The sequence below is a fragment of the Bactrocera tryoni genome, chromosome 5 (genome assembly GCF_016617805.1).
Source record: "Bactrocera tryoni isolate S06 chromosome 5, CSIRO_BtryS06_freeze2, whole genome shotgun sequence".
NCBI classification, from domain to species: domain Eukaryota; kingdom Metazoa; phylum Arthropoda; class Insecta; order Diptera; family Tephritidae; genus Bactrocera; species Bactrocera tryoni.
This window is the reverse complement of record NC_052503.1, coordinates 56,454,428-56,480,677: the sequence shown is the minus strand read 5'-3', so window position 1 is coordinate 56,480,677 and position 26,250 is coordinate 56,454,428. Positions and strand designations below refer to the sequence as shown.

At 38.7% G+C, this 26,250-nt stretch overlaps 2 protein-coding genes across 10 annotated transcripts; one reads left to right on the top strand and one right to left on the bottom strand.

Annotated features, from left to right (window-relative positions):
- Window positions 1–548: 548 nt before the first annotated feature.
- LOC120778631 (CTP synthase) lies at window positions 549–25,501 on the bottom strand. 9 transcript variants are annotated; one of them, XM_040110526.1, is made up of 6 exons: window positions 6,804–8,123; window positions 6,472–6,711; window positions 6,180–6,394; window positions 3,847–4,017; window positions 3,277–3,778; window positions 549–3,070 (listed from the first exon to the last, which is right to left on the bottom strand). In XM_040110526.1, exons 2-6 carry the CDS (start codon window positions 6,492–6,494, stop codon window positions 1,960–1,962), a joined length of 2,022 nt encoding a protein of 673 aa, XP_039966460.1. In that variant the 5' UTR covers window positions 6,495–6,711; window positions 6,804–8,123; the 3' UTR covers window positions 549–1,959. The 9 variants fall into 9 exon arrangements, with proteins under 9 accessions (XP_039966460.1, XP_039966451.1, XP_039966454.1 ...); XM_040110520.1 differs by lacking the exons at window positions 549–3,070; window positions 3,277–3,778; window positions 3,847–4,017 and adding exons at window positions 4,323–5,611; window positions 5,858–6,007 and having other exon boundaries at window positions 6,800–8,132; XM_040110518.1 differs by lacking the exons at window positions 549–3,070; window positions 3,277–3,778; window positions 3,847–4,017 and adding exons at window positions 4,323–5,611; window positions 5,858–6,007 and having other exon boundaries at window positions 6,804–8,132.
- Window positions 14,113–17,360, top strand: LOC120778633. Its single transcript, XM_040110528.1, has 2 exons — window positions 14,113–16,776; window positions 16,931–17,360. Exons 1-2 carry the CDS (start codon window positions 16,483–16,485, stop codon window positions 17,060–17,062), a joined length of 426 nt encoding a protein of 141 aa, XP_039966462.1. The 5' UTR covers window positions 14,113–16,482; the 3' UTR covers window positions 17,063–17,360.
- Window positions 25,502–26,250: the final 749 nt, after the last annotated feature.

Sequence of the window (26,250 nt, the reverse complement as noted above, 5' to 3'; positions counted from 1 at the left end):
CAATTGGTCTAAGTTGAAATAGTTCTTGCTTATGTATGTATATTACTAAGGCTTTTAAGGAACGCATTCAAATAAAAAATATCAATGAAATTCCAATCAGTTTTTTAAGGGTTTAATGTATTTCTTTTACCACTAGTTTTGGTGCAATTATTGTTTATCCTTATCCTGACTTACTTAAGTAAATAATGTCGCATATCTTTAGGCGCGACATAGTTAAAAAACATTTAATCGGTAGTATTCCAATCATTCTCAGAACAATCAAAGCCATTTCAATTCAAATCGCCCTTAACTGATAACTTTCTCATTATGTACATATGTACATATATCCATAAACAATGTGAAATTTATTTACATAAGTTACAAGAGACTTGGTGAACAAATATATCAGCAATATATTTTTAATTTCTTTTAGGGAAACTATATGAATAATTTCGCTATTAAACAAACAAAATTACAAATAGAAACACATGGCTGGTAGAATGCTTTTGGTGTACTTGGTGGTAAAATGGCCAAACATTTAAGTCCAGCAAAATAATTAGAATGAAATGTTTGTTTCCTTCGTTGACCTTCATTTTATTTCAGACTCTTTTGTAGACACAGTACTAAAATATATTTTTATACAAAAATTTGTAAGTACAAAATCAATTAGTCTTCAAATTGGGCGCCAATTATTTCCCGACTGCGCGAATAATTCCATCAAAGTAAAAACTAATTTATTTTGCAACTGTACTTACTCTAACGATTATTTTAACTTATATTATTAATAACCTAGTGTCATAGGTTTAATTATAATTTCGAATTACAATTCAATGTGGATTTCTTACAAAAAGTAACGAGATTTTTATAAATGAGCCAATCTTATAGCAAATTCAATTCAGTTTCTAGTTACTTGCCTTATTTAGGCACAGGGGAAGCATACTAATGTTTTTTTAGTAAAAAAAACTGTAAAAACTGGCACACTTTTAACATATATGATCTTATAATCTAACAATATGATCTATTTCAAGATTTATAGATAATGAAAGCATATATAATTTAATTAGATATTACACTTTAAAAAATCTTAAGTAAAAAATGATATATTTCATTGGTCGCGACCTTACAGTCTAACTACGGTTGTAGTTTGAAAGCAGAAGCAGGAAAGCAAGAAAATACAAGTATTTTGTTTCTGAACTCAACTATAACTTTCGAATAGTGCCTAGAATGCAACAATTTTTGTATTGAAGTATAAAAACTTAAGGACTGAATTTTTGCAGCGTTTATGATTTCACTTTTCACTTAAAAAAGAACTGAGGAAATAATCTATCTTGAATATTAACCCAAAGTTAGACCGTAAGGACTTTGCCAAATTGAATTCACTTTTGTATAATAACATTAACGGTGCTAGAGCAATAAAATATTTAAATTTGAAAACTAAAAAATAATTATACATAGTTAAGTTAGCGATAACATTGTTTTGGAATTGTTACACGCCTCACTCACAGTATTCAAAATTTATTAGCAGTATTCAAAAAGAAATGTGCTTACATATCTACATATGTAAGTGTTATTCTGTTTTTTATTTTGTTTGCTGGTGTGAGTGCTTCAGGTGGCGGTGAATAAATGGTGCATCTGTTGAAGGCTAGCTCAGCCTCTTCCAAGCGGATCGGAGCAAGCGAGCGAGTGAGTGGGTAGGTAGGCAAAAGTGTTTTTAAAGATTGAACCGCCACCATGCACACCCACCAGTACCACAGAATAAATGTACACTCGCAAATGTTTTTGCGGAGCTAAATATTTAATTGAAAACTGCTAATACCAAAAAAAGAAAATGTGAGAATTTTTTAAAAAGTGTAACACATACATATGTATAAGCAACTGAAGATAAACTAATAAAATTAACATTTTTGAAATATTTTACCAATTGAATTATCTCTATCTAACCATTTCTTATATATTATGGAAAACCGCTTCTACATATGTTTAACGCAAGTTGTCATTACTGCTAAAACCATTGGTAGCTCCAGTTGGCGTATTAGCTTTAGGATCTCCATTCAGCTGTTTTTCCTCCGATACTATCCCTTTGCCATTTGGTTTTGCATCCTTAGCGCGTCCATTTGGCAGACGTACAGGAGTTGACGGCGATAAATATCCATTTAATTGCAATGGCTTCACAGCATTAACGAGTTTTTCGCACTCCTCGGCCGATAGCTCTTCATCAGATGATGCATCGGAGAGCTGACGTGGAGACAAACGGCAACCACGTGCCAAATAGTTACCCAGCCGCTTCTTCGAAGCTAATATTAGCCCCAGAAATGGTGGTGATGGCTTAAGCGGCCGTGACAAGTATTCGGGATGATATTGTGTGGCAACAAAATAAGGATGGTCACGCAACTCAATAACCTCCATACGACGTTTTTCATCATCATAGCCTACAAAACGCATGCCATGTTCCTCCAACGTAGGAACATATTTTGGATTTACTTCGTAGCGATGTCGATGGCGCTCATCAATAGTTTTTGGATTGCCATAGAGCATTTTTATAATGCTTTTCTCATCCGAAAAAGTGGTTCTACGTTTACCTAAACGCATCGTGCCACCCATTTGACCAGTGTGATGTTCGGGCATGTCAATAACAAGTGGATTGCCGACCTTGGGATCGATTTCTGTAGTGTTTGCGTCCTTTAGGCCCAGCACATTTCGTGCAAACTCAATAACAGCCGCTTGCAGACCTAAACAAATGCCCAGCATGGGCTTCTGTTTCTCGCGACACCAATTGCATGCAACTATTTTGCCTTCCATGCCACGTGAACCAAATCCACCTGGCACAACTACGCCTTCGCTATCGCAAAGCTGCATCCAAGCCTCATGATATTTAGTAGGGTCTTTGTCCCGTGTACCGGTCTCCAGGTGGCAGGCTTCAATGAATCTCAAGTTTAACTTAAAACCTGCAGCAAGTGAGGCATGTTGGAGTGCCTTCACCACGGATGCGTACGAATCTTCTAAACGCGTATATTTACCCACAATGGCAATATTCACTTCCTCGCGGAGAGTCTCAGAGCGGCGTGCAAGGTCCTTCCATTGCTGCAGGCATCTGTAATTCCAAAAAATATTCGACTTAATATCTGTTGTTTAAATAAGTGAAACATCTTAAATAACTATGAGGCACGATTGTAAAGAATTATTATATATGTACCAACTAAATGGTTAGCACCTCAACATTGGAAATTTATTGTCACTGCAGGCTGGACATTAATCTACTCGTACATTTAATATCTTACATAGTACTCATTTACTTACTTCTCACGCTTTACTGACTCAATTTTCAGCTGCAGACGGTCATTGAGGAACTCTATAACTCCGTTCTGTTCCATTAATAATGGTACATGGTATATAGAGCTAAGATCATGAATGCATATAACCTGATCTGGCGCTACATGACAAAAGTTACTAATTTTTTCCTTCACTTCGAGACCGATTGGTTTCTCCGACCGACAAACTATTAAATCAGGGCTCAAACCAAAACCACGCAACTCACGTACAGAACTTTGTGTTGGTTTTGTTTTCGGTTCACCAGTGGAACGTGGTGAGGGTACAAGTGAGACGTGCGCTACACAGAAATTTTCACGTTTTACGCGAAATTGAAATTGGCGGAAAGCTTCCACGAAAGGCATACCCTCAATGTCACCGATTGTGCCACCCAATTCTATAATACACACTTGCGGCTGTGAGTTGCCTTGCACTGGACGTTGAGACACGCGTTCTACCCACTCTTGGATGGCGTCGGTAATATGTGGAACAACTAGAAATGCAATTTAACAATTATTAAATTATTAATTATTGCCTTATATAAGAACTATAAATAATTACCTTGCACAGTTTTGCCCAAATATTCACCAGTACGTTCTTTCTCAATAACTTTCTGATAAATCTTACCAGTTGTTATATTGTTGTCGCGATGCAAAGTTATATCCAAAAATCGCTCATAATTGCCCAAATCTAAGTCGACCTCACCGCCATCATCCAGGACATATACTTCACCTGAGAGGAATAAAACAAATATCAATTAGAACACAAATTATTATAGTAAATTTAAGGTTTAGATAAATATTAGTTATATGTATGTACTTATATATGAATACATATCGCCTCTTCGGCAGCATCGTAAAATACTTATTCCTACACTAAAACTCTCTTTCATTTTAATACAAAAAAAGTAAGGTATGTAGGTGCACTAAACCAGATGCATCTGATTGCTGAAAATAGTATATGTATGTATTTTAGTCAGCACTTACCTGACCAAAAGACCTTGATATTCAACGTGTGAAAATATTTAACAACCCACATTTCTTAGCACAAATTCACGTTTTATTTCTGGCTTAAGCAAATAACGTTCGGAAACGTTAAAACTAGATTTTTAGATTGAGTTCCCCATTTGTATGTATGTAGGTACACTTACAACTAAGTAATACATCCAAGTATTCATATACATATGTATATATACAGTCTTATATAGTGAGCTTTAAAGTTACAAAACTAAAAAGAAAGAAGTCGTCTTCACAATTTTCAATTAAATGAGCAACTAATTCTGTTATGACTATAAACAACAACGCTACGATTTATTTGGTTTCTTCCAAATCCTCTTTGTAGAGTTCCTTGAATATTAACTTTTGAATTTTGGTGCGAATGCGCAGCTTTTGCGCCGCTGTCAGCTGCTTCATATATGGATGCAAACTCAGCAGGTAATGATAATCGTCATCCTCCGGCACAATCGGCGCAGTATTGTCCATCGTTGATGAACCATTAAAATTGCTGTCCTCCGACAAACGCGGACGTTTCAACTTTAGCGCCGGTATTAAACCATTCGCATATGAGTGCTTGGTGAAATTCAAGTGTTCGTGGCTGCCGTGTAAACAACTGCTGCTGCCATTTAAAGAGAACTCATCGCGCTCATTATTTAGTGCTGCGGCCACAGCTGTGGTAAGTGCGGATGCGGCGGCTGTAGTTGTAGGGGGTGGATGGTGTGCTTTATTGTACAGTGGTGGCGGTGAAACAGAGCGTTTTTTGTGTTGTTGTGTCGCGGCTGCCATCGAATTGGTCGCCACACTTGCTGCGCTGACGATACTGGAGTTGGGTGTTGAAGGTGGTGTAATGGAGGTGGTTGTTTGTGCAATGGTGGTAATTATGTTGCCCATGCAAGCGCTCAGCAAAGTGGGCGAGCTGCCGTTGCCAGTCAACAAGGTGTTGTTGCAATTTTTATTCACACTATTGTTATTATTGTTAGCTTCCATGGATTTCTTTGACAAATCTTGTGCTTCCTTCTCGTCATCATCATCTAAAAGGTGTGCAGCTCGTAGTAGTACGCCAGCGTTTTTTAGAATTGAGCGGGCATCCTCGGTTTTTATGGAAGTCACAGTTTGTGTATGAGCAGCTGGTGGCGTTGGTATTGCCACGTCATCATCATCCTCATCAACATCGTCCTCATCGAACTCTTCATCGCTGTCCTGCATGCGACGTATGAGCCCATTGGTGAGGTCAGGTTCAACCACAGTCTTCTCACAGTCTTGACTTTGTTGGGTAAAGTAGTAAGACTGATCCGGCTCACTTTTGGGCATGCGATGACGCATATGATCAGCTGTAAAAGCGAATTATTTTTGAGTGTGCACTAAAAATGAGTTAAATGCGAAAACAGAGAGGCAGCAATAAACAGTAGGCTTGTGTGGATACAGGTGTTGTTTAAAACCAAAAGTTTCATATTAAAAGAAATTTTAAAATAAATGAGAAAATTCCACATTTTACTGTTCAACTGCTTAACACTATCCTCTGTTGTTATCACAAAACAAGTCAATTCAATCAATTTGAAATTATTTTAAAAACTCACTCAAAAACAGCAAAGCATAATAGTGTAGCCATTTCGATTCAAATGTGGCGGGTTCCACTAGGAAATCACCTTGTTCCGAGCGTGGAATGCGTTTATATTCTACACGAAAATTATCACGCAGACCCTTCCATTTAGCCTTGAGCACCACTTCTATAGCAGCGAGCCGGTGATTGCAGAAGCCACACAAGATGTGAAAGAACGCACAACGTGAAACAAACAAAATACAAGCAAATCAGCGAGGAAAGAAACTAAGTCAAAAGTCAAAAACCAAAACAAGCATAGAAAAATGTGCTTATTCGGCAAATAGTAACCAAGTACTCACTGGGCAATTTATGTGCGCTAGACAGCTCATCCCACATTTGTTCTAGAAATGCTTTGTTGCAATGGAAATTACGATTCCAAATGGCAGGCCGTTCTTGAACGTCGCGTATAAATTGTTCAACGTTCAGGACAATTGTAGACTTCTTTGGTGCCATGAGTAAAGGGCCGTTTTGTGACGCCAGTTTTAAACGTTGATTGGTTTTGCACTTCGTTACCCTACAATCCAAGTAAATCGAAAGTTAAGCTTTTTACTAACAAGTAAGCTGAGACGCGCGCGTCGATTCGTTTATTACTGCTGACTGATTGAAACGTTCATTTCCGACTGATTGCTGAGCTGCCTAACTGCCTCTCTGAACGGCCAGTTAGCTAGCAGGCTAGATGGTACAACGGCATATAGGATCGATGGAGTGGGGTAGAACAATGTGCATGAGTGAGCAGTGAACAGTGAGCGTGTGAGCGCAGCGACGTCAATGATGAACAACAACCACGAAGACTACAACTGCTGCCTGCTAACTACATCCCGGCCGCAAGCACTGCGTTCAAATTGAAAGCAAAATGTCGGCAGCGATTTTTCAAAAACAAAATCAAGTGGGAAAATAATAAAATAAAACAAAACCTTACCAACCTGCGAATAGCGCAACGCATGAAAGAAGGACCGTATACAAGCAAGACAAAGTAGCAGTAAACGCTGCCGACGAGCAGACAGGCACACACAAGCCGACAATAAAAAGGCGAATTGCTGATGAAAGCGGCAGGGGAGCCAAAGCCGCTTAGGTCGCTGAATCGCTAACTGTCTGCCGGTCGGACAGACGTGCACCGCCAAACGGAGGTTTTGCCAAGCAAAGCGAATTATATCGGCTGGCCACACAGTCCTACAGCCAGACGGTTAGCGAGCGAAGGCAACACTTAGCTGTAGATTGGTGTATGGCAAATAGCACGATAGTGCGAACGACAAGCGTACACACATAATAACACCCTTCTTGAACGTTTCCCTACATAAATACGTACATACATACGTAAGCGCTGTATGTGTGCATGTTGACACATAACGAAAAATTGGAGTACCAGCCGCCGGGTCGCGAAGAGCAAAAAAGAAACGGTGAATCGGACGTCGGAACCGAGGACGGCGATAATGATGATGGCGTTTGCTGCGCGCAGAGCGCTAAGTAAGCAAAGTGACTGCGACGACGATAACGACGCCTAGTTGCGCGCCAAAGAACAGATGCAGCTGGCGAATAATTTGACACGTTCATCGCGATGTAGGCGACGACAGTGAATGTATTGAATAAGGAGGCGAAGGCGAGATGAAGGAAGCCACAACAAAAGCGCACGACACGCTTCAATGCAGAGAATCGACAAGGCCTAAAACGAACATGTGAATGGCGTCACGGGGGGTAAGTAAGAGGAATTTGAACAGGACAACGATTGACTGTTGGGTGGACCACTTTTGCAAAAGTAATTTCATACTACAACACGGCACACAAAATTCAGCAAAGATTTATGTATACATACATACATATGCATGCATATATGTACATACTTATATGCTCTTATTCATCCATACTAACATAAACCATCTGAAAAGCGCCAAATAACTTAAAAAACTTAGGTAAATTGGCAGAAGATACTCGCCGAATTCAACACGAATTTATTTAGAAAAAAAAACAACAACACCTTGAAGGTGTCGCTTGCAGATCAGCGGTTGTAGGTGACAAAGTGGACCGATTGGAAGCATTTTTGGTCAGGTCCTATCTTATTACAAAATAAGACGTGCGTTGTAAATCATTGATATTTGGATACACCCAAAATATTTGTTACATTGCATCATGTCCCAGTAATCGATGCGCAGTCGCTGAGAAAATCGCGCATCACAAATAAAGTCATACTTTTTGTCAAGAATATGCAGCGATGGCGTTAGTCAGATTTTAGAACTTGTTATTAGTTGTTTTATTAATTTATACTAAACTTTCATTAAATTCAGTGATTATTATAAATAAAGTAGCTGTTATATCAACAAGAAAAAACGTTAACCTCGGCTGTAGCGAAGCTAATATACCCACAGGTGCATTTCTTTTAGCAACTATGTGTTCAGTTTGTATGGAAGCTACATATATGCTATAGTAATCCGATCTGAACATTTTTTTCGGAGATTATATTATTACCTTAAGCAGCAATCCATGTCAAATTTCGTGAAGATACCACGTCAAATGCAAAAGTTTTCCATACAAGCCCTTGAATCCAATCGTTCGGTTTGTATGACAGCTATATACTATAGTGACCCGATCTAAACAATTTCTTCGGAGATTACATAGTTGCCTTAGAAAACAATCTATACCAAATTTCGTGAAGATACCACGTCAAATGCAAAAGTTTTCCATAAAAGAACTTGATTCCGATCGTTCAGTTTGTATGGCTGCTATATGTTATAGTGGTCCGATATCGGCAGTTCCGACAAATGAGCAGCTTCTTGAAGAGAAAATGACGTTTGCAAAATTTCAAAACGATATCTTAAAAACTGAGGGACTAGTTCGTATATGCAGACGGACAGACAGACAAACGGGCATGGCTAAAACGCATAATTTTGCATTGTTGTTTGGCGTTGCGTACCGTCTTTATATACATATGTACATACATAGTATGTCAATACTGCAGTCATATTGCATAGATAAGTACCTTGAAGTAGCATGTTTCGGAAGTCAACCGTACTTTGAGCTTGAATATAAAACATAAGCTTGGTAGTATCTAAATTTGTACGAAAATTAGTAGTATTATTTTTACTTTCGATTTCTAGACAATGTGCCAGCGGACGCCAAGAATAGCGTCTGGACGAACGCGGTAGTCAACCTTAGCGAGTGCGTAATAACTTCTGAGCGTAGAACTGTACTAGGTACATAAATACATATGTAAGTTTCTACAGTGCACATATGCACATGAAAGCACTTAAGATGTGTAGGAAAGGTACCGACCATATCACCTTCCATTATCTTAACATACAAGTGCGCATATACATACTTATGTATGTACATATGTAAGTATGCCGTTAGAAGACCATATCCAATGGGACTGGAGAAGTCAGGAGGGTGCAGAATAAAAAAGCAATACCAATCCCCATTCTTCAAAGATATGTATACATACATATGTACATATATGTATGTACATGTACATATGTCCGCAAGCATCCCATGTATGTATGTACATATATAAAGACTGCATATGCCGACACCCGCAGCTGTACAATTTACTCGCTCGCTGGAGACAAGCAATGCCGCCAACAACGAACACATCATCGTTGCCAAACATACTGCTGCCGGTGATACTAAAAGCAATATCAGCACCGTAACTACCACAAACGCACCAGCCTCCACTGCCCCTCGAAAACACAGAAAACAACATCAAGGCTAGCGAAGCGTCAAAGCCAATGCAGCATAGTGAATGTGAATGGTCTCCCGTTATTGGCGACGAAGGCTTCAAACAGCAGTAATTGCAGCTGTCGCGTTCCTGCGCCCCAACAACACAGATATATTCAAGTTAGCTAGTCGATCGAAGCGCCGCATGTGTCTGCGCTCAGGCCTCCATCCACTGCTTCATCCATCTACAGACACAAGTATGTGTATATGTATGAATATACACAGTCCTATCCGAAGCTAGCGTTATGCGTTGCACGCGCTTTTTGACCGTTGTTGCTTTTGTTATGCTGTCGTTATTGTTTTTGTTGGGATTCGTGTATACCGTTGATGGGTTTTGCTGTCGTTAGTCGTTGCTGAGTTTATGTGCCGTTTCTGACTGTTTGCTGCTGACTCAGTTACCACTATTTCGCGCTCCTTTGCTACTGTCACTTTTGTTGCTTACATGATGTTGTACGTAACATTGCTGCTGTTGTTGCTCTTCGCCGTGGTGGTGAAGTATCTTTGTCGTATTCCACACTCCATACGCGATTCGCAAATTTTACATGCCCTTTTGCAATATTTTCTACCCCACCTCACGTCGCGACCCTGAAAACGACCGGCACCACAACCGCCGACACCACCATCAACACACTTCCGTCTACCGCGCTACACTTTGCTTTCCTTCAATTTCCTTTGCTTTTTTGGTCTGTCCACGCAAAGTCGCGGCGTCAGTTTGGCACTTTGTTTGGTAGCTTTGCGGATGATGAAGGCGGCGTTGATGGCGTGTGTTGTCGCTGGCGCTGGCGGCTGTACGTGCCGTGAACAAAAGTTCACTTCGACTGCCAGATTGCCGTTGTCGTTAATATTATGTTATTATTGTTGTTGTCGTTGTTGTTCTCGTCGTCGCCATCACCTTCGTCTTTGTCGCTGCCGATGTCGTTTTTATTGTTATTGTTTATTTTTTGTGACTTTTATTTCTCGCGCTATAGCGACAGCAGGAAATACTCGGCGCTTTCACACTCGTTCGCATCCAAACACATAACAACAGCAACAACGGCGCACACGCTGTCGCTTCGCCTTTATGGCGGCTCAACAAGCAAATGGATATGTGCAAAAACACTAGCGCGCAAAACTCAAAAGCGAAAATAAGCTGAAAACGCAGAGCATAGAAAAAGTTAAAAAAATTAAAGCAGAAATGCCGCAGTCTGGCACCGGAGGCGCATACTGAAATCAAACCAAAGTAAATTACTCCCGGCATGACGCAGCCACACAGTGAAGTATCAAAGGTACATGCATACACAACACACGCACTTCTCGAAGGCTTGCTGTGTACCGTATGTATAGCTGTGAAGTTGTGTAGAAAAGTGTGGGAGCTTGCGATAAGACTGAGCAAACTGAAAGGAAACCAGAAGGTAGCGACACAGGTAATTCGCGGCCAAGCAAGTACACGTTGGCAAGCGTTCATTTGGGCATTCACAGCGGAATGTGCTAACGAAAACAACCAGAGCGACGTCGTCATCGGCTGCGACCAAATGCCCAGCAAGTAATAGGTATTGCGTCGCAATGTCGACAAAAAGCTAAGCAAGTTCTTTCCACCCAACATTTCATCAACTGAAGAGCATAAACGAATTAAAATAAAAGAAATAACAACACTAACACCGCCGCGCATATCGACGCAGACAACAACGTCAAAGGGAGCACAATAAAATTGTACAAACTTGCAACAGTTGCAAATTAGAGCTCTGTGCCATCTTCAGTAAAAATAAAAGAAGAAACATGTGCGAAAAAATATCTAGAAAGATGATCGAACGGATATTAAAAGATGATGCACCTACAAACATTCGCTCCAAAACTGTGGCATATAGTTATGTACATATGTATGTATATAATTTTCATTTATTTAGCATAAATCCACAGTACCGCGAGGGTCATTCAAAATTTGCTCAATCCGCAATAAAGTATAACGTATTTTATCGAGACCTTAATTGAAATTGAAATTAAAATTCTTTACTTTTTGTTAGATACTTGTTTTGTACAACTTTCAAAAACTTAAGGCTTTCAATTTGATATTCAACCTCATTCTTTATTCAAATTACATAGAATTTGTAAGGAGAAAATCCGTATTTTGATAACTTTATTACGCGAGGGTTCAGCTACTGGTTGGAGATTTCGAAGGACCGGAATCACTCAACTTAGCATACATTCAGTTTTATAGACGTTCTTAGTACTTGAGAAAAAGTAATCCACCAATAAAAAATAGGAGAAATTAAGAAAGTGACAAGGATTTTTGAAGGGATCTAATATGACGGCTTAACGGAGAGTATAATTGGGCTACAAGTGCTGAACAATGTTACCGACCCCATATATTTTATTTACACATGCATTCATATGTACATATGTACATATGTATGTATGTATATATAAGATTCTACTGCTTTCTCTAAGCCTCTTGTAGCACTTACTGTGAATATTAACTACCTCCGTTCAATCGAAAATTATGAGGTCAGTAAACTTATTTTAGAGAATTGTTTGTGTTCCGACGATTGTAGGTTCTATATATCAGAAGGGACCCAGATTTTCACTCGGTAGCTTTCTATAAACGTATTTGTGAAATGCTTTTCTTTTCTTCTTTTTTCATAACCACTAGGCCTCTACTTGGCTGTTAAAGGTCCATCTAATTATGATGGATCGTAATGGATTTCATTTGATCTAGGTTCTTTCTTCGCTACAGGAGGCTTTGTTATTCTTAAAATTTTGAAATACCAAATCAACCGAACCAATGTAGATCCATATGTATGTGTGTACGAATAATAAGCGCGAAAATTAAAACAAACTGTAAAGTAATCATAGAAACAATATTGTGGCAAGTGCATACGAACTGAAGAGCCCAGGGGGAGATGCAGTTGAACAAACGTAGTAATCAACGGCGCCGCCATGTACTGTGCAAAAGGGGGACAACGAACAATAGGCAGGAAGATACAAACATATATTTAAATATATACATATACATGCAGTTCCAGCATATAGTGTGTACATACATATGTACATATATACTGTAGTGGTATGATATATGGTGAAATGAAGTCAGGCTACCAAGCAGACAGGGAGGTGGCCGCTGCGCGTGCACGCGTTGGTGGCGGTTATGCAGGCGTCGCATGAAATATAAAATCAATAAAACACACGCGCGCAGCACACAAAAGCAAAAGGACCTGTCAGTACCACGAGCTACTGGCAAAAAGTAGTAGCCCTTGCTACAACACCACTACGTGCTGATTACGATGATAAAAGTGTCGGCGACGGGTGACAGCACGACTTTGGAACAGGTGATGGTGCGCGAACCGTGGGTGTGTATGGTGGGGACGCGCAACGCCTCAATCAAGTCAGCTAACTAACGAATCAGTACGCAAGCAAATAACTGGCTAACAACCAATGAATATATTCCTATGAATTCCAGTTGGACTCGGAACGATGTAGCAACGTTAACGATGGTGACACGCTCACACGCGCAAACACACACAGAACACAAAATAGACTTGAATTGCGCGTCCACGTTCGCGTTATCACGTGTTAAAATATACACACTTCCACTGCTGATTGCAGTCGGCTCACAACTGAATTGAAAATTCAGCTGAGCAGAGTCACACACCAACCAGCCAGCCAGCCAGCAAGGCAGCCAACACATTCGACCATGCGGCTGCAGGCAGAAAGTCAGCGAGGCAGTTGGGCAGGCGTTGAATTAGCAGCAAACAGCAAGCAGTAGCGTGTGGAAGCACATTTGTGAAACGCAAACGCTTTTGCCTCCTCCTTGCACGCCAGCAACAGCACCAACGCTACCAACGTCAGCTCCAGCCAGACAGTCAACAGCCGCCATAAGGCTACGTCGCCACCAGAACCAAACCTTGCGCCCGCCTGACGATGACGACAATGATGATGATGACGATGCAGACGAGAGAGGTGAAGCCCGCGGCGCGACATGTTGAGAAGGGTAGACGCGAATGGCGTGTATTTGCGCGCTTTGAACGCTAGGCTTGTGCGGCTAGTGAGCATACAATTTGGGCTTTTCAAGTGGAGCGCATACCACTCACATTATATACATATACATATATACATACATATGTACATCGACAACGGTGCCAACAACAATGACGAGCATAACAAAACAACAAAACCGCAGCACACGGCTCACCGCGGATTGCACACAGCAACACAGTACCAGCCGCAACGGTGCGGCGTTTGTTGTTATTTTTGTTTTAGTTACTGCCATTACACTGCTGCTGCTGCTGCTGCTACTGCTCACAACGCCACGATAATGATGACGCTAACGCAATGAGGATGGATGGCTGTTGACTGGCTGTTTGGCTCCACGGAACAGAGTGCGGGGTGATTGCCGAGACAAAAGTTGACGCAGCACAACAACAGCAACTAGTCAAAGAGGGGACGCTGCTGACTGACTGGCACAGCGCGCGGCTGTTCGCCAAACCAAACAAGGCCGAGCCGTGAGGGGTAGAACTCGGCCACCGTGTGCGCGCACACTGAAATTCGCCAAGCGCAAATTTCAAAAGCGAATGAAATGGAAGCAAAACAAAGTGAAAACAAGCAACCGCCAGCAATGTAGGCTCAGCATAAAAAATCGAAAAAAACAAGCAGTTGGCGCGACGACACAGCACGCTCCGGCTCGATGGCTGGCTAGCTGGTTGCATGGCTCGTCGGTTGCTTGGCTGACAAAATCATTCCAAATGACGGTTGGCAGGCTGGCACTGGCGAGCGAAAAATAAACTCAACAAAGGAAAAAAAGAAATGAGTACCGCAGCAGCGCACTACCGCAACGCAATAGCAGACAAAAACAAAAACAAAAAAACTAAAAGCTCCCAATGGAAACGGAAAAAATCAGCAAACAAAGTGAGCGAACAGGCAAGTAAAAAATGCTAGAGCAAGTGTGTGCGTCTTTGAGTGGCGCTGTGGCAGGGTAGGTGCGCACCAATGTGGCGAAAAAGTGAAGCAAAAAGAATAAAAGGTAAAACACAAATGCAATGAAGTGACAAAAAAGTCAAAGACAAAGAAAAACGCGGGAGACAGCAAAATTAAAACGCTTTGGCGACTGTTGGGTAGCTAACTGCCGGTGTTGGCAATCACCAACAAGCGCAGTAGTGGCGTTTTTCGTGACGTTATCGACATACACACCCATTCAAACAGCAGAGAATTTATGTGCGATCCAACGAAACGAACAAGAAGAAGCACGCAAAAGGAAATTACTACGACGTCGCCGCCAATAGCGAGAGGTGATGGCGACGAATCAACGCGAAAATTGCCCAGCAAGCCGACTGTCCATTAGGCAAATAAGAAATAAAAGTAAAAAGAGCAACGCAACGACCCAACTGAATGGATGACTGCCTGGCTGGCTCGCTGGCTTGGTGGCCTGCCGACTGGTTCATTGGCAGCGCAAGCAAACGACGACTTCAATGGCACATTATTCTTATTTGCCAATAAGCGACTGAATGTAAATAGGAATGGCGATGTATGCACATCTATGTGCGAATGTCTGTATGCATGTGTGTACAAATGCCATATATTTAATGACTGGCTGGCTAGCACGCAAGCAGGAGAGCAGTGGCGGCTGCTTGAGCGGCGTTCGCTATGGTGGCGGCGTTGATGATGACAATGACGATGGTAAATAACGCTTGGCAACGCGCAACAGCAGAAACACCAACAACAAGAAGCGAATGAACAATAACCAGCATTAAAACTGCTGTGGCAGCGACGGCTGGCCAAGCTTGTTGGCAAAGCCATCTCAAAGCAACAGAGCGGCAACACGGCACGTATTTTCGCCAGCGCAAGCAGTCAGGCGAAGGAAGTTCGAGTGTGCAATGTGCATGCGCGAGGGGGTTTGGATGAGGTATGAAAGAGCGGCAAGCAAAAGCGTAGTGAAAAAGGAAAACAGAAACGCGAAAAGCTTTTCGCAGACAAAAATGGAGGAGGGGAACAACACATGACCGCATGGGCACATGACGAACAGGCAGACGGATAAGCAGAATGTGGGGAACGGCTGCCGCAGTCACGGCGTGCAAATTACGGTTGACGACGGCACACCAATAATCACAGCAACACAAATGGCCTCGTTGTCCCGAGCAGGGTGATCTAAGCTAAGGCTGCGTAGGCCGAGGGAAGCAATGGAAGCAAGGGTTGAGACGCAATCACTGAAGCCTAACCGCACAGAAATGTTGCTCCTGACTATGGCTGCTATAGCTGAGACTGGTGGTGGCTAGTATCGTTCTGGCCGCAACGTTGCCAAATGGATGGCAGTAAAAATGCGTTGAGTTTTGCTGTTGAGCAGAAAACGGGGCGCATAAAATCGCAAAACGCAATTCAGTTTGTTTCTATTTTTATATTTTTTATGGTTATTATGTATTTTTTTCGACTCAAACATTCCCTTTTTGCACACATATGTTACAGCTGGCATTCTCGACAGCAGCCAGGCGCGCTACTGATAAACCTGTGGGGGGGTTTATAGCGAAAGCGTATTACACACGACCATGGCATATGAATGTATGTATGCATTGAAATGCACACACGCAATATTAAAATAGCGCTCGCAGCAGAAGCCAACCAGCCATTAAGAGCGAAACGAAGCAAAAATGCTATAGTTGTGGGGCATGATGAAGTAGAATGGAGTGACCGGTCAGCCTGTCACTGGATGAAAGTAGGATCCGATGGGTGTTGTTTTTATTGTAATCGCACATTGTATATTACTGACTAGCAACGTGATGATGGTGATGGTGATAACGATGATGAAGTAGCAGCACACAACCGCCTGACGAACGGCGAAATGAATCGTGAAGCCAGACACTGTTTCAACGCGGCATATGACGAACTGATACACATACATACATATGTATGTACATTCATATAAACACATAACACATGCCAATATATTGCAGCTTATATGCCCATAAAATTAATAGCTCTCCGAGGAGAGTGCACATGGGTCAGTGCAAGGTAGAGGGCGATTTGACTAGTGTCGGCTTTTCGGCAAACCGACTGCAGATACGAGCCGTTATATTCGGTCAACGCGTAACACTCGCGCAAAACGCCAACGGTTGCGGTTGGGCAGATAGGAAACTCAAATACGTGTATTGGGACGTTGTTGCGAATGCAGATGATATTGCGAACGGAAGTGGGCGAGTTGAAGAGTGTGTTGTTTTCCACCATAATGAAGTATGACAGATTTGCATAGCTTGAGTAAATACAATCTGAGTCAAAAGAAAGTGTACAACACTTGTTTATTCCATTACTTGTTTTATTTAAGTTTTTACTTAGTGATATAATGTTACAATTTGTATTTGTATAATGGTATTTTCTTCAACAACAGGACAATGATCCTAAACACACTCCGAAAATTGTTAAAGAATGGATGCTTTATCACATATCCATGCAATTGGATCACCTCATATTCACTGGACCTCAATCCCATCGCGCATATATTGGATCACGACCAAACTAGAAAAAGAACGATCAGCAGGAAGGACATGCTCAAAGAAGTTATTGTAGAAGAAAGGCGAAAAATTTTACCGGAAGTAACAGGAAATCTCAATTCAATGCCGCGTCGTTTACAAGCTCTAATTAGCACACAAGTAATAAAATATGTTTCCATCACTTATTGTTCTTTTCTTTTAAGTCTTCTGTTCTTAACTTTTGTTGTTGTAAGAATTCTGTTTTTCTTTTCCATAAACTTGAAGACTATTAAATACCATTTAAAAGGAATATAAATTGCTGCAATATATCACTTATCAAATACTGAAATAAAACTTCACTTTCTTTTGACGCTGATTGTAAAGGATTACTCGATGTATTATCTACTTTGAAACTTTACCTTGAGTTCGATCACTGCATTGCTAAATAAAATTCCAAATTTACTGGATTCTTTATCTCTAATTCAAACAACTGAACGCTTTATTACTCGTTATTCGAGTTTACAACTTCTTACTCCTGCTCTACTAAGCAACACTCTAACTCGAGTTGTTTTTGGGTCACTCTAATAGCGCAAACAGCCAAAAACGTAGACCCGTGGCCCGTGTCAGCTGATACGACCTATCTTATGGGCGCGCAATGTAAGTGAAGCGAAAAACGCTACTCCCTTCTCTCTTTGCCGTAGGAATCCACGGCATTTTGATTTTTGCCGTAGAAACGTGCCAGCTGATTGCTCTCTCACAACGCAGGGTTACCAATCTCGATATACTGTAGTAATTATAAAAGTTGTCTTCAATATGTTTGAAATTTTCTTAAAATAACTCAAAATCAGAGTCGAATGCTATTATTTATAAATATATAAACTATTTTTTAATAGTTTGTTTTCAGTTTTGATATTTTATATTATAAAAAATTGTAATTGAAAATATAGATGTGTACAAAACTATATACATATGCGTATTGAGCAATGGCAACATTGTTCAAATGAAAACAAACAAAGATGGCTGATTTCTGCATTTTTACCACAGGCTCAACTTTTAACACATTTTGCTCGCTAAGGAAGGCAAAGGAAGGAAGGGAATAGCGTTTTTGGATGTTTCTGCTATACCACTCTGGCAACTACGACTTCCACTGTCTGGTTGATTCTAACTCTTTATCGTCTTTTCTGTTTTGTTCTGGCATTCGTGTTCGTCACACTGCCCTCAAACTAATAGCAGACACAGCGCAAAACCGCAGCCCGAATCAGCTGATACGACCGATATCGAAGATATCTAATGAGAGCGCAATGTACAGACATAGATAACTTGATACGAGACTCTTTGGTTCGAGAGAGAGCTGTCAAAACTCGCATTTTTTATAACATTTGCCAATGATGCCACTGCTGAAAAATATTAGCTTGGGTAATTAATAAATTATACAAAACACTAAATAAAACACTTTGAAAATGCGTACATACATAAATGCTAAAATGCAAAATCATTAATTAATTTGCGTAAACATTTATTTTGCCAAAATATGTTCGCAAAGTTCAATGAAATTTCATTTCACACTAATTTTGTTAAGTAATTACAGTAGACTCGCGGTAACAAAAACATCGCCTTGTGTGAACACCGGCTAACATGAACATAATTTTTTTTACACTGACTACTCGGTAGCGTGAACACGATGAGAAAGCCCTATAACGTGAACAAATTTAAAATGCATTTAAAACGTTATTTTCTTTTCTACATGCATACATACATAATATTACATATTACATATTATGTATGTTAATTATGGGAATTATGTATGTTAATTATGGGAATCGTTTTTATAAAACGGGGAATACCCGTAAATTATTGCTTATGAGTATACTGGGATGGATCGATGTGGATTGGCATTAAAATTGGTGCGCGTTGCTGACTTTGCATGATCTAATCTAAAGTTATCCGTGATAAATGTCGCAAAAACGACCAAAATACTTGTCTTTAAAGGAAAAAGTTGATGTAATAGAAAAATTAAAAGGAGGATCAAGCGTAACCAGCTTAGCAAACCAGTACAGTGTTGCAAAATCAACAATTTGCGCTATCAACAAAAAAAGAGAACATTTTAAAATGTGTTAACAGTACATTTTCTTGGCCTGGAAAGCGGAAGACTTTGAAGTGTTCTGAACTTCCTAAAATGAAAAAGCGCTTTACCGTTGGTTCCTTAAATAGCGACAAAAAAATTACCCTGTCAATGGATTGATAGTTAAAGAAAAAGCTAAATTTTTTCATTCAAAAATTAAAGAAACTCAAAGCGATTTTAATGCGAGTGATGGATGTTTGCAACGCTTTAAGAAGCGTTATGGTGTGCGTTTTATTAAAATAAGTGGAGAAAAGTTATCTTCTAGACCTGAACTTTTGGACTCTTTCAAAAACAAGCTGCAAGCCAAAATTAAAGAGCTAGGTCTGTCGCACGATCAAATATATAATGCAAACGAATCGGGACTATTTTGGAAGCTGCTACCTGACAGAACATACGTATCCTCACAAGAAAAAAATGCTTCTGGAAGAAAAACGAAAAGACAGCGTGTCACTTTTCTGGCTTGTACAAACGCAACAGGGGTGCATAAAGTTAAACTTCTTGTTATTGGAAAGGCAAAAAATCCTCGCTCTTTTAAAAATTTTGATTCTCCTGTTGACTACAATTGCTCCAAGTCGTCATGGATGACGGCTGCCATTTTTAAACATTGGTTTCACCATTCGTTTGTACCACAGGTTAAAAAATCAGTTTTAGTGTTTTCAGACTTTTACATGTGTATTTCTTACTATTGTAGGTCAGGAAATTTTTAAAAGATCAAGGATTGCCCAATAAAGCTCTGCTGTTGATAGACAATGCTCCATCTCATCCTCCCGAAAATGAATTGAGATCAGATGACGAGTTAATAACTGCAATGTTTATGCCACCTAATGTCACTCCACTCATACAGCCAATGGATCAAAATGCCATACGACTTACAAAGCTTTTCTACAGAAACAGTCTTTTGGCATCAATTGTAGCCACAGGAACTGATATTATTGAAGCCCTAAAGAAATTGACGTTAAGCTATTGGCTATTTAGATTTAGCTTGGCAGCGTCTTGAAAAGGAAACAATAGCAAAATGCTGGACGAACATTTTAAGCTCTATAGAAGATGAAAAAGACTGTGATGAGGATATTCCATTAGCTACTTTGAGAGAAAGGATTTGTTTACCAATTAACTGCCAACAAGAACGCGCAATAGAACTGCTTCATTCAATTAATCCAGAGGTTTGAACCTTTTCTTCCATCCAATAACTCATTTGATTTAAATTGTGTATTTGCAGGTTAATTTTTCAATTGCTGATATCCATGAATGGACTGAAGATTTTCCTAACTCAACCGAAACGAACGAGGTTTTAACTAGTGATGAAAGTGAAAGCGAGGATAGTAATCTGGAAAGACCACATACAAGAATAGAGCCTAGTGAAGCAATCAACATTTTTAATAAAGCCTTGGAATGGGCGGAAGATGAAAATATAAGCCCAACAGATAACAGCGTACTTAAACGTCTCCGCGAAAAAGCCGTGCTCAGCAATTTGCAAAAAACGAAAATCCAAAAAAAATAACCCATTTTTTCCAATAATTTCAATGGGTATTTTTTTCTTAACAAAACCTAAACATATAAATTACATGTTTTTTCAATCTGAAATAAAATAAAAATAAATGAATTTGAGTTAAAACACATGTTTAATTTATTTGAAAAATTTTAAAAATTATACCTTCGAAAACGTGAACAACCTCGCAAACGTAAACACGCTCGGTTTTTAATAGTTCACGTTACCGCGAGTCTACTGTATAGCGCTGCTCTTCTGGCATCCCGGCTTTTTCACTAACTGCTGGTTGACGGCACCCTGATTGTGTTTTGTTGCCAGCTCTGAAAACAGATCAGGGTGCCCTGCCAGCTGACAAGCGAGAGAGCAAGAAAAGAGATTCAGATCAAGTTATCTATGGTACAGATGCGTGCAACTAATTAACAATGCTAGAAGGAAAAATCCAAATCGGTTGATATTTGCATTTCCGAAAAAAAATTGTAACTATATGTCTTAAAGATAAATTGTGCATATTTAGTTATTGTAAATTAGCCTTTTTTTTGTTATAAAACTTATGACTTCAAAGTCAAAACTAGGTCGTGCAACTAATTAACAACGCTTTCTTTTTTTTTGGAAACATTATTTTATTTCGGGTTTAAAGTTAATATTTGGTTGCAAACTGTCAATCACGGCTTGAAATCTAAGAGCCATTGACTCCACTAAACTTTGGCAAGACGTCCTTTGGAATTACATTATGGTTTAATCTTTTCGTATAATTCCTGGAAATTTCCACCTTTATGGGAACGAACTCTTTTTTTTCAAATGTGTCTAAAGATTTTGATAGATTTAAAGATTTTAGATTAGAATTAAGTCCGGGGTGCATGAATGTCAGTCTAATAGAGGCACCATGTTTTCCTGAAACCATTGCTCGCGCAGTATGTTTCAAGTCGTTATCTTGCTGGTAAATTCATGTCCCGGACATATTGTCATCAGGATATGATAACATTACGTTGTCCATAAGTGAAACATATTTGAACTGGTCCATGAACTCATTTATTTTACAAATAAGCTCAACACCTCACCACGAAATGGCCCCCCAAGTCATTATACAGCCGCCATCATGTTTTACAGCTAGCCTAGTGTATTTGGGGTCCAACTCCTTGCATCGAGGCCTGCGGACACAAGTTTTTCCAACTGAAGAAATACTATTTATCTTGCTTTCATCGAAAAATAATACTCTTTTCCACTCTTTTGCTGTCCAGTGGCGGTATCTCTTTGCAAACTCTAAGCGGCTTCTTCGATTGCCTTCAGAGTAATGGCCTCTTCCTTAAAAAAAAGAGTCCTGCCTCGCGGAATCGTCTTTTTGCGGTATCCACAGGTAGTTCATTTGGGTTTTCTCCAAAAACGGCAACTCGAATTTGATTTGCCTTCTTGTGGGGTTCCTTTTTCGACTCGCGGATAATTAACTCGCCTTCCCAAAGAGTAGATTTCCAACCTCTTTTCTTTCTTGAAACTTGTTTTGTCATTTTATTCTTGTTGAAATATCTGCCTGCATTAATTTAAAGCCGACCACTTAAAGAAATTTAGGGTCTTTGCAATGCCTCCGTAAGATTTCCCATCCTTGTACAACTTGACGGTAACAGTGCTAGTTTCATTATCACAAGACTTGTGCTTACTCAATTTTATTCGTAAAATTATTTAATTTCTTAATAGTAAGATATTTCAATAAAAATATAATGATTTAGTTAGCTGAACACAACTAACTTCTAAGAAATCTTAAGAATTTAACACACGTTGCTAATTACATATATGTAAGTATGCAAGACCATTTTACTCACTATTTCATAAAAGACCTCAACTATTTCAGAATATCAGTATTTTTTCAAAAAAATTTGACAGCTAAATCTGACCATAATGCTTCCGTTAGTTATCGAGGTGCGGCCCTTCCGTATTGACAAAGTTGTAGTTGTTCTGTCTTGATCACATTTGAGCAATGTTGCCAAGTTTAAGAATATTTCAAATATCCACGTTACGGACGGTAGTAGCGGTGGGGAGTTTTAATTTACATTGAAACATCGGTCACTAACTGAAGCATAAGTCTAAGCGTCCTGATTAGACATATTGGCGGTATGAAATGCTACCAGTAACTAGATGAAGTACCTTCAATTTATCTTGGTATCGATCTTCCCAACTTCATTGTGAGTTTATTTAAGTCAGGGTAATATACATACATATGTATGTATATAATTATACTCTATATCCTTCTTCAAATCCTTAAGAACTCATTGCATTGTCGTATTTTGTTTCCTTTTCTCGCTCATAATTTTGTTGCCTCACCGCAGCATGTACAGTGCGTTCGAAAAACGTAGACCGAATCAACTGATGCGTGCTATTTTATGAGAGCGCAATGTAAATGAATAGTAGAACCAGCGAACAACGTAAAACCGCAGCCCGAATCAGCTGATACGACCTACCTTATAATAACGCAACGTAAATGACGGTAGGGTATACCTACCATATGTAGGTTTTGAGAGAACTTTAGGGTGTCAATATACAAGTATTTACAGACATATAAATGGGTATATCGAATTCCGAGATTCTTACCTAATTTAATCTTAAATGACTGGACTATAGGGCGAGCTATTAAAAATGAATTAAGGTATTATAGACCAGCGAAAAAACCAAAGCTTACAAAAAAAAAACATGTAAAAAGGGGCAACAGGATAAATAGTCATACAGTGACTAAGGTTTTAACAAAAGTTTGCGATATTTGTTTTCTAGATTAAATTTTGCCACTACACATTGCGACAGTTTTTTTAGCAATGAATCTAAATTTAATTTAATTATGTAGTTCTGATGAAATGTGTACAGTCCGACGTCATAGAGGTAAACGTCTCGACGGTAAAAGATTATATTTTGGAACGGTCAATTCAGGTTTTTTTAATCGTGTTATTTTGACGCGAATATTACAAATCCGTGAGCGGCAAGTGAACTTTTTCAAAAATTATATGTTTTAATATTTTTTGACAAAAAATATCAATAATACATTCTTTGGCTGAAATTTAGAATAGCATCCCCCGATTTCTGGGTTAATATGATTTTTAAGATATTATGGGCTTACGGTTTTTAAGATATTTGTATTTAAAGTTCAAAAATCCGAATATTTATGTAAAGTGCGTGTTAACTTTTATATCCACTAACACTTCACTTATTCTGTTCTACACATTTGTTTTGTATTAAATAGTGCAAAAATAACTTTAATTCCATATTTAATAATCGTTGAAACCCATTTATTCACTTATGTCCTTTATTTTGATAAATCTCGTTGTGGGATCGGTCAACGGCAAAAACAAGTTCTACGCAAAAGAACTGAAGAAACCTTGGTGTAGGTCCGACCAGGATAATTTATTTGACGCGCGACGTTCGCCAATGCAGAAAGAAGTTCTAAGCGTAAAACTAATGATATTATACATATGTAATTTATATCCTGCCATTGGGGTATTTCTTTTGTAAAATATTTAAGGTAACACTAATTATTTGCTAGAATCAACCCTTTTCTTATTGTATGAACAAAAAATATTGAACAAAAGTTAAATGTTGAATAAAAGTTATTTTAGCTCAATTTAATATAAAATAAATGGGTAGAAACAAATTACTGAATTGCTATTGTCTATAAAAGTTTAAAATATAAGTGAAAAATTCATTAAAAATCGGAGCAACACGCGTTTTAAATTGTTGAAATTTTGAACTTTAAATGCATATACTTACATACATATCTCAAATACCATAAGTCAGCGGCAACAATAACTCTTATTCTGGAGAACCTCCTCTATCCGTACATACCCTAAATGCTATTCTAAAATTTAAGAAAATCTTTTAATAAACGAGGCTCTTTGCGCAGTCGGCCTTCGGCCTGCCTTCAAAAACTACACCGGGTGACCATAATTCATTCGCGTCGAACTCCTTTCAACACGCAGAAAATTTAAGTGCATACATCAAAATATTCTTGTAGGATTGTCCAATTATTTAAAAAGAAAGTTATAGTATTTTGTATTAAGTGCATAATAACCACATTGAAATGTTTTTGCTTTTTTCTTTAGCAGTGATATTTACCACGTGTGCAGTAGTGAACATTTAACTCAACAAATGGTGCCAAATTGGGAATTTATAAATGGCAACAGAAAAAAGCTAAAATGTACGCAAAAATATTTTGTACGCTTGCCAATTCACATGCATATGTACTACTTATGTACATATAATATGATGACATCTTCAAAACCTCATATATAATTAAAATTAAATGTAATATAAATAAAATTAAAGTTAATTAAGTATGGAATTCTATTACTTACCGTGCTCATAAGGTGAAAATGTTCCTGCATCTATATTGATGTATGGATCTATTTTAATTGACGTTACATTAAGACCACATGATTTTAACAAGGTTCCAAAGGATGATGCGATAACACCTTTACCGACACCACTGATAACACCACCAGTTACTAAAATGTATTTCATCTTTTTAAAAGTAGCAAGTTTCCACTTTCCGAACGAAAAAGTAAAAAAGGCGCACTAGAATTGTTTTTCTATAATTTTTCGATGAATACACTTGACAACTGCGATGATGTTTTCTAGCCAAGCAAGCATGTGGTTATAAAATTTGCAGTGATTTTTTTGTCAGCCGGTTAATGATATCCACTTCGTTATTTTTACCACTTTCGTAGTTTTTGTCAAATTCACAGCACCAAAATCAATTTAAAACAATAAACAATTAATTGCGTATTTCAAAAACTTTTATTAGAAATATACCACATGCTTTAATAGAAATTCTTGCACACAACATGAATAAGAACATGCTAAAATCGTGTTACCAGGAGCGTGAAGAGAATACATATAGAGAAGGTCCAACTACGGATGAGTGTGTGAACTGTCAAAAGCTAACATAATGCGATGAGCGAATTGACATCTTGAAACGTGTTTCAAAAAGTAAAATATTGTTTCACCACAGTTAGCCCGGAAGGTGAAATTTTAACGTGGCGCCTAAACACAGCTGAATGAAAAAGCAGAATTTTAATAAATAGAAAAGGCACAAATGTTAAACAAAATCTTTTTGAGTACTAATTTGTTGTTTTCAATGAGGGAACATCGAAAAATATAACTTCGGAAACAAAAATACACCATGTAATGAGCAAAAGGGGGAAAAGGCTATAAATAGACACAACGAATGATCTGAAATGAATTATCCATTGGAGTGACTATTTAGATTTGCTTACAATTTCTATGACATGACAAAAAAAATCATAATATATATACAAATAATCTCTCGAATTAAAAAGGAGAGTTATTGGTAAAAAACGCGTAATAAAACAAACATTTAATATACATATGTACAGTGAATCAATTAAGTTTTGGCTCACCTTGGATTTTCCACTTTAATTCAATATAACTTTTGAGTTAACTATTAATTAACTAATATTTCATTAAAAAAAAAAACAAAATATCTGTTTAAATAAATAACAAATTCATATGTATAAGTATGTAGGTAGGAACAGGATAGAAAAATTGTAATAAAAAGGTGAAAAGACAATTTTAAGAAGCTTAATAATTTGTTGGATCTCCCTTGGCTTTTGCGACTGCTTGCAAGCGGATTG